This window comes from Hibiscus syriacus, unplaced genomic scaffold (genome assembly GCF_006381635.1).
Source record: "Hibiscus syriacus cultivar Baekdansim isolate YM2019G1 unplaced genomic scaffold, ASM638163v2 tig00110429_pilon, whole genome shotgun sequence".
NCBI classification, from domain to species: Eukaryota; Viridiplantae; Streptophyta; class Magnoliopsida; order Malvales; family Malvaceae; genus Hibiscus; species Hibiscus syriacus.
This window is the reverse complement of record NW_024062733.1, coordinates 12,784,194-12,794,012: the sequence shown is the minus strand read 5'-3', so window position 1 is coordinate 12,794,012 and position 9,819 is coordinate 12,784,194. Positions and strand designations below refer to the sequence as shown.

At 32.7% G+C, this 9,819-nt stretch overlaps 1 protein-coding gene across 1 annotated transcript; it reads left to right on the top strand.

The window, feature by feature from the left end:
• The first annotated feature begins 790 nt into the window (after positions 1–790).
• Positions 791–1,141, top strand: LOC120125068 (cyclin-dependent protein kinase inhibitor SMR6-like). The gene is made up of 2 exons (XM_039143568.1): positions 791–863; positions 909–1,141. The coding sequence occupies exons 1-2, from the start codon at positions 791–793 to the stop codon at positions 1,139–1,141; spliced, it is 306 nt and encodes a 101-aa protein (XP_038999499.1).
• The last annotated feature ends 8,678 nt before the right edge of the window (positions 1,142–9,819 follow it).

The following is a 9,819-nucleotide window of genomic DNA, read 5'->3' as shown; positions in this document are numbered from 1 at the left end:
TGTTCTTTCTTTTTCCTTGAGCTGTAAAACTTCATCCTACTCAACATTATATCCGCCGCTCTTCTCTTATCTCTTTTCCCATCTTTCAATCTGCTAACACATGGTCAGAGGCTTGGGGAATTTACAGTAATCCTTTCAAAAAATTCAACTTGATCTTCGAATTCTTTTTAGAAACTTTAATTGAACTTCGAAATTTTTTAATCTTTTTAATTAGGCCCCTTGAAAATTTTCAAGAAGTCTTTGAAAATATGAATTAGATACCCCAAGTTTTGAATATTAATTAGATACTTTAACACATCTCACCGACTAGGTTGTTAACTCGAAAGCTCAAATTGAGCCGAAACATATCGTTCATCAATTCGAATGATAATGCTTATACATATCAATAACAAACGTTATATTTATATGCATATAAATTCGTATTTGATTACACTCGGTTCAAATTTTAAACATGCTTTAGATCTACAAATTGTTCGATAATCTTAATTTTTTTCTCTCAGTTGGGAGGTTTCAACATCTCCTTGATCTAACAAAACACACACATGTAGCATACATCAAAACACAATCCATCACAATTATGTACTCAAATTTAACATGGATGAACCCAAATTTAAAGAATTAGCATGACTCAAATTTATACCAACATTTCAATTCCTCCCATCTTCTCCCTTTCCACGACTTTCCTTGTGCTTTCCTATTGATTCCCTCCACAAAAAGGGGGAAAAAGTCCCGTCTTTATTCGCCTATAGTATTTCTAGTCATCTTCAAGCTTGGAACTTTTGGTTTGGGTATGGGGGTTCCAGGGAAGCTTCAAGTGGATGGAGGAGTGTTGGAATCCGATGCCAAAAAATGGGTCACTGCCGGCATCTGTTTATGAGCTCCACTGAAGTCTATTTACACTGATCCAGTTGATCGTCACAAAGATACAGAAACCTCCATTAATGATAAAGAAGAAGACGAAGAAGAATCATGTTCCAGTTCCATCACTCCAACGGGGCAGGAAGCCAGAATTCCGACGTCGTTGACATGTCCACCGCCTCCGATGAAGAGAAAACCTACTATGAAGTGTAATTACGGGGGTGCTAGAGAGTTCTTTACTCCCCCGGATTTGGACACTAACTTCATACGCCGCTATGTTTAAAGAGTTAACGAATTGCATAAAAGCTCTCCACCTCTCTTGTAATGGGCTTATCATTTTCATTTTCTATTGTAGGGGTTTTTTAAACGGTAGTAAGTAACCACTCGAAGTTTACGTACAGAGGGAATTCTTTGATGAATAACATGTCGAAATTCAACTTCTTTTACCTTTTTAAATTTCTATATCTGTAGTAGTAATTAACTGTGGGAAGTGTGTGCACGTTATCCCTTGTTTTAGACTGGCATTTCACTGCCCCATCTCCCACTTCAAACTCTTGAGAAAGCGAGAAGCTTCTTTGTAATGCTCTTCACTTTTCTGTGATATAACTCAATACAAGGGGACAATACACATGTGGTACGGAAAAATTATGATACGTACTCGGTTGATCATATTATTCGTACTTTCAATCATAATATTCTTTCATCTTATTTTTTAAGTTAAATTTTTATCTCTATTTTACGTATAAATAAGAATGAAATTATTTAAAAGTTATTTTAAAATTAATAGATATAATTCACGAAGACCATGATGGTGAGTACGATCTATAAAATAATTTATCATTGTTAAGACATGGGTGAGAATCCTATTCAAGGGTTTGAATGGACGTTAATTTACTCTCTTCCAACACCCCCTTAATTTATGAAAAATGTCACTTGCATATGCTGATATGCATCTCTATTTCTCAAACTTTACTAACTATCAATCTACTTTTGAATTAGGATAATCAAAGTGGAATGTTTATTAAAAAGAAAGGGTTAATCCATCTGTTAAAAACCCAGCCAATGTGTAGGCAGAGTTCAAAGAAATGTAAAAATGTTTTTGGGGCTATATACTTTTGAAGAAAAAATAATTTTGTTTTTGAAATAATTTTACACCAAATATGACCCTCTATTTAAGAAAATAAATATAATGTGATTCTTTTTTCGACGTCTTCGATATTGATGTAACGATTCATGATGTTGACGTGACGATATACGACGATTGATGATATAACAAATGACTTGGTAGATTTATTTAATCTAATATCGAGTTTTATTTTTCATAGTTATTAATATATGATCTATTAATTGATTAATATGAATTGGATAATATACAAATTCATTATGAGGATAGACTTTTTATAATTTATTATATTTAGGATTCATATATATGCGTGTGTCATTATTTAAAAAATTCAATACTTTTATTTTATTAAATTAACTTTTGATAATATGAAATTTCAAGTTTAATAAACTTAAACAAAGCTTTATGGGGATCGGAGCTTTTAGATTGAAGCAATAATATACTAATTTTTGGATCATATTATTTCATTAAACTACACCCAATAAGTCAAATACTTGGTGGTATTGTTGGAGACCCACATGGGATATGGGTGGCTTTCTTTCAAATAATACATTCTTCTTGAGCCCCTTTCTCGCTTCTTGAGTACCTTTATCATCTTTGAATCTCCACCTGATTTCGCCTCCACCCTGCAGACGATAACCCATGAAAAGCCATCGGAACATGAGTTAATCGACCGCCAATCGACGTGTGTATCCCAACAAACTCCAACGCTATAAATTGTGATCCTACACGAGTCTAATGTCCAATCGACGACAAAGATGACTATGCCTGATTAGGAAGATGGCAAGTACGACATCGAAGACAGTGGCCAAAAAGGACGACATTGGTGGGTTTGAGTTAGGGATTTAGAATTTTTAGAGATTTGAGGGGTTTTTTTTTTGTAATTTAAGAGAAATTTGAGTGATCTTTTAAATATAATAATATTTTAAAATTTTAAGAATAAAATAAAATTTTTAAAATTATCATAATGTGACACGTGCCACTTAATAGAGTTTTTTAACTGCTGTCACAGTCGGGACGTTTGTAATGTTAGACACATGGATGGATCGAAAGAAAGTTTTTAAAAAAACGGTATAGTTTAGACACTTATTTTCTAGTTAAACTTTTTTTTTAAATTAAACACTAATATTTAATCTATTCATCTATTAATTAAAATCAATTTTTACATGGACCATACGATAACGTTTGGGATTATTAAACCAAAGTCATTTCCCCTTTTTTCCCTATAACTTTTATCCTCGAGAAAAGAAACCCAAGTACCATTCTAAATCATATTTTATGGGGGTATAACCCAACAATATCGATGGATCTTTCATGCTACATTTTCCTATATATTATGGGTCGGGAAAATCATCATAAGTCCAGATTTCAGCAGGGACCCTTTATGCTACTCTTCAATGGCGAGGTTCATTATTATACATATGGGAAACAATGTTAAGAGCATCTCAAAAATTGAGTAACTCGATTGAGTAAGATTGATCTTACTCAGTGGCGAATGCATGTCTTTTTCAAGATGGGTACTTAAATTTGAATTTTTTTCATGACAGTTGTCCATTTTTATAGATAATTTCCGTCCTAAAATTTTATTTGTGATAGTCTCGTAAAAGATATTTATACTATTAATATGTATGGACTCACTGAAAAATATTTCTGAATCCGTCATTGTTCTTGTTAGACTTGAATTGATCAGAGCTGATACGAGAACATAGAATCTCTAACTTTAAATTCATTCCATGTTGATTGGGTGAATCAGTTCTCGTTTTCTTCCGATATAGAGGACATGAAAAATATGATTTCTACGAGATTTCTGGATCCCAAGTTCTTCCACCTTTCAAGTATCTAATATGTCTCTGAGATGAGTACGGGACAGGTAGAGCTTGGGTACGTACCAAGGACGTCTATGTCGAAAGGATACTAACATACAGCTAGAATTATCTTAGCATGTCATAGAGATTTTCAGGAACGACGTTTTATCTTCACACACATATCGACAGTTATCTTTTAGATTTAAAATTTTATTTAAAAAATGATTTTGAATAAGAAATTGAAGTCGGTTTTGGAGTCTAGAATATCTAGTGACTTACGGTAAATTTTCAAATGGGGTCCGAGTATTTCTAGATTAATGTATCTTCTTACCGATGAGCCTTTTTTAAGTTATCTTTCAACACATCTTAAAACGTCTCAATTAGATGTTGTGAACTTAAGATAAGTCAATTTTAACAAAATTTGTGCAAATAAAAAATTGGATAATTTCTTATGTTTGATTTTATAGTAATTATAAATTTTAAAAAAATATTTTTATTTATCGTACTCTTGTCGTACATGTACCACATAATTTTGAACATTAGTATTTCATGTTTCCTTGTTCGTTCTTGTATCTATCAGTGTATTCGTATTAGTGTAACATCTTATATAGGACTGTCAGAGAATTAAAAGAGCATGTTAAAAAAAATATAAACACAAAATGAAAGTTGCTGGTTGTGAATGAACTAAAGAGAAAATAGTGTGTAACCAAGAGAGAGAGAGAGAGAATACTGTAGAAAAGTATTTTTTAAGAATAAATTGTAATTATTTAATAAAAGTTGTATATATTTTCAAAATTCAATAATAATGAGAAAGCATAAATCCAAAAAGAATAAGTATGTGCATCCAACTAGGAGCCGGGTATGACTAGACATTCGTCTTTCAAGTGGCGGTAGCAAGTATCCACCAGCCATTGTGCACCTTGTTTGGCTTGGTAGTTACACTTAGTTTTTTTTGTCCTTTTTTTAATCATGGGATAACCGACGTGCAATGTTCTAATAAATTCTTAATTGAGAAAATAAAATATCCTGACACGATTCAATCGAATTCAAGGATGATTAATATTTTTAGAAATTTCTAGTTCAAGTACGTCGTCTGTAAAAGTATTTTAACGTTCATTATTAAATGATTGAAAAATATTTCGAATAAATATTACATTATAATCACTCTATACCGATCAGATAATATTATGATACGAATTTGTGCCAAATTCAAGCAACTGCTTCATTAATAAGAAGTTAAAAGAATCAATACCATTAAATGGTGCTCTCTCCATTCCTCTAATTTGTCGTAAGCCGACACTGCAAAAGATGTCCGAACACGAGGCTCGGTAAAAGGAGAGGTAAAGACTTTGATGATTGTCATGGTATTCACTTTATTCCTCTAAATATTTTTCTCAACCACATTCCTGGTTTCACACCCCTTATCCAATGACTTAATGCCACGTGAGAGATTGACATGGGGGCTATGCCAAAAAATTCAACTATACTCTTAACGTGTCACCATGATACAAGTGGTTCTCCTGGATTGAACTAACGACATTTATATAATCATAATAATATCATCCCATAATATTTATTATAATATTCGCTATGTTGTAATTATAGCACAAATAAAAGCACGATTACAATCGTAATTTAAATAGCTGAGAGACAAAAACACTTGGAATATGGGCATAACATAAAAGATAGATCATCAGAAGCAGGTCACGGCAGGTGGTTATTAGGTACGACTCACATGGTCTCAACCAGAAAAACATGGGATTGTCTTAGGAAAGACAGACTAATATACGGTTAATATACGGCGTTACTAGATATATTATAATATATTTAATAAATTCGGTTTAACGCTACCGGAAATATCGAGTAATAACAATGTTGTAGGTGGAAATCATGAAGAAAATATTAAAAAATTTGGCAACCGGCAAACATAACTTGTCGGTTTCTGTCGATACAAATAAAAAATGTATCGCTCCATAGCAATATAACAGGTAAAAATATGATAAAAACCGGTTTCATTATGATAAAATCGGTAAACCGCTACTGGATATATCGAAAGTATCGATTAGATTTAAATAAGTATAGACACCTTTAGAATTTAAAAGAGAAAAAGTAATAGCGCCTATAAAGTGTCGATACTTTATAAAAACGTATCGATCCATAACAATATAACAGGTATAAGTATGACAAAACCGGTCACGAAATTATAAAACAAGTAAAGAGCTACCGGATATATTGAAAGTGTCGATACGTTAATATAAGTATCGACACTTTTTGAATTTAAAAGAGAAGAAGTTATAGCGCCTATAAAGTGTCGATACTTTATACAAATTTATCGATCCATAGTAATATAACAGGTAAAAATATGACAAAACATGTCTCGAAATGATAAAACCGGTAAAAAGCTACCGGATATATTGAAAATGTCGATAAATTAATATAAGTATCGACACTTTCGTAATTTAAAAGAGAAGAAGTTATAGCGCCTAAAAAGTATCGATACTTTATGAAAATATATCGATCTATAACAATATAATAGGTAAAAATATGACAAAACCGGTATCGAAATGACAAAACTGGTAAAGCACTACCGGTTATGTTGAAAGTGTCGGTACTTTAATAAGTACGCGTAAAAAAGTATCGACACTTTCAAAGAAATAGGTAAATATCCTATCAAAAGTATCGACACTTCACATAAAAGTATTGACACTTATGTAATTGTATCGATTAAATATAAATAACATATCCGGTGTAAATATAAAGGCATAGCTAAATTTCCTCTGAAAATAGATAGAGTTTTTTGAAATCGAAGCGTAATTGTTGCTGCATTTCAGAAGGCGTTTCTACGTTGAAGTTTGTTTGTTTGTTGTTGCATTTCAAATCGAAAGGTACATTGTTGAAACCCTAGTTTTTTATTATTACTGTAATTAGGGTTTTTATGTGTTGTTGTTTGGGGTTTTCGACGTAAAGAAGCATTTAGGACCGATTACATGTAGAAAGTGATCTTCTAGGTAGATGATAAATATCGATAATTTTATTTAATATTATATGTAGAAAATGATATTATAGGTTGTATAAATGTGTCGATACTTGGAGTATTGAGTGTTCCCATTCGTTTGAAGGAAATAGGGAGGTTTTGGGATCGATTATTATATAATATTATAGGTAGAAAATAAATATGGATACTTGTATATAATATTACAGGTAGAAAATGATATTTTAGGTTGTATAAATGTGCCAACACTTGTTGTAGTGGCCATTCAAATTCTTTTGAAGACCAACCGTTTTACCACAAGAGTGGTTATCGATTTTTGTATACAAGTATTTGATTTGATTTGCGTAAATTGATATATGAAGGAAAAATGAAGTCAATGGGTGGAAAGCAACCAAAGGGTGGATATATGTACTTCTAATAAGTATCAATTTCTTTTTGTTATTATTGTTGAAATGATAATTAGATTAAAGTATTTAGGAACTTTAAAATGATTATAAATTTTAAATGTTGACAGTATGGCCGAATACAAAAGGATGAAGGAAGATGGCACACACAGCGGTTCGGTATGTAAAATGAAATTGACATTGAGTATTATTTAGCGTTAATGTATTGATTAAGAAACGTTTATGCTTAATATTAGGTGACAAAAGATGTGAGGTCGAAATGGAATTCGATGAGTGATGCTCAAAAGGAACCTTACATCACACGGTCAAGGAATGATAGTAAAGAATACAAAGAACGGAGAAAAGCACATGAAAAGAAGGTATTCATTAAACTTGTAAATAAGTTGATACAAGAGATATAAGAACAATAACATTATATATTGTTAAAAAATGTAGGATGTGTCGACAAGGTGCAGCATAAAAAGGGTGTATTCATTAATTGAACACCTTAAAAAGAATGATCAGTTGAATGTGTTGAGTGAAATGGGGTTTGGATCATTGATACGAGTAAAGGATCGACCAATTCGGAGGGAATTGTGTCGATCCTTGATGGAGCAATTTGATGTCAAACAATGTATTGCTAAATATGGCGATTATTCATTCCCTCTGGGGGTATCGACTGCTGCAGCCGTCTTGGGGGTACAAAACAAAGGCAAAAGTATTGTAGAAGTATGTAGGAGTAAGAACTGGAAAGCACTTGCCTCCAAATATGGTTTGAATCATAAGGTGACATATGCTGAAGTTGAAGAGGATATCAAAAGCAGATCTTACCGGGGGGATGAGCTGAAGGCCCGAGTTCTATTGTACCTTGTCGGGATATTTCTTTGTTCAACGGGTGATACGTCAACGAACAAGGACAATATGAAGCTCATTTGCGATGAAGGGTGAATTCAATTGGGTTGAATATGTCCATTCGGGATTGATTGAATCAATAATCACCTTTCAAAAGGGCAGCCAGAGATACCTCAAAGGGTGCATAACAATCTTAGAGGTAACTGAGTTGAAGAATGTTTTTGTTTTTTTATATAAAATGATGGTATAGTTATTATATAAAATGATTAATTTTATTATAAATTCAGGTTGCACTGTTCGATTATTGGTCGGGCTGTGATCGTTTGCCGGCTTATGAAAGACACGGAGTGGCACGCATCCGTGCATGGGGGAAGGAAGAGGTGGTTAGAGTGATGGCGAAGTTGAAGGTGGATAAACCGAGGAAGCTAGAAATGGTAATAAATGAAATTAAATAATATTAATAATATAATCAATGTCTTAATACAAATTTAATTTTGAAGGTTATTTTCAAGGATGTAGAGGAGGCAGAGGAGGCAGAGGAAGAGATGGTTGGAGGGGTGGATGACGGTCAGGGGGATTACGGTCAAGGAAAACAGAGTAAATTCGACATTTTGATGTATGAATTGGCTGATATTAAAAAAATCATTTTTGATATTCATCAAAGACAATCAAGAGTCGAAGAGACACATGAGAGGCATAAGATAGAAGTGGAAGGAAAGATAGATGTATTGGTGAAAAAAGTTGAGGTGTTGAGTGGTGAAGTTAATCTGTTGACGGGTGGAAAAATTGATGGAGTTGCAAGGAGGTTATGGAAATAAGGAGTGAACTTTCGGGGATGAAGGAGGTGGTTCATAAAAACTTGGATGAAGGGGGGAAATTAAAGGGTGAAATAAAAGAGATGAAGAGTTGTGTAGAGAAAAATACGATGAACTGAGAAAATTTGAAGAAGAAAAGATGGAGGAAGAAGAAAAGATCCAGTATGCCTGCTTGTTACTCAAAATTATGATGGTCGGGATTTCCTTCGTGTTTCATTTAGGTTGATTGCTCCGAATATATAACGACATTTGATCTTCAAATCGTTGTTGGTTTATTGGTCGGGCTTTTATATCCATATTTGCTTCTTTGTACACCGATACATTTGAGGATTGTTGAAATATCAACACTAATTATACTATGCATAATGAGTTTGCTTTATTCATTCATGTCGATACATGTTGTCCAGAATGTATTTACAAACCAATTGCACTAACAAAGTGTCGATACATTTATAAAAAGTATCGATCCCAAAAACATCGAGACCCATAATTATAATGTAATAGGTAAAATAACAATGTAACCGGTCTAAATATATCGGTTTATGAGAAAAGGGGTATACATAAAGTATCGACACTTTATACATTTGTGTCGATACTTTGTGTCCATAATGTATTTTCCAACCAAAACAAGTTCACAAATAAGTGTCGATACATTTATATCAAGTGTCGATCCCAAAAACATCGAAACCCGTAACTATAATATAATAGGTCACTTTACAATGTAACCGGTTTAAATTTACCGGTTTTATGAGAAAATAGGTCTACAATATGTATCAACACTTTATTCATTTGTGTAGATACATGTTGTCCAGAATGTATTTCCAAACCAAGTGCACGAAAAAAGTGTCGATACATTTATAACAAATGTCGATCCCAAAAACATCGAAACACATAATTATAATGTAATAGGTAACATAACAATGTAACCGGTCTAAATATATCGGTTATTAAAAAAGAAAGGTATACATAATGTATCGATACTTTATACATT

Excerpts from the sequence above, each read along its gene's own strand:
- LOC120125068 (XM_039143568.1), top strand. The coding sequence starts at position 791 with ATGGGGGTTCCAGGGAAGCTTCAAGTGGATGGAGGAGTGTTGGAATCC. Across the intron at positions 864-908 it reads CAAAAAATGGGTCACTGCCG|TTGATCGTCACAAAGATACA; the intron begins GCATCTGTTTAT and ends ACACTGATCCAG.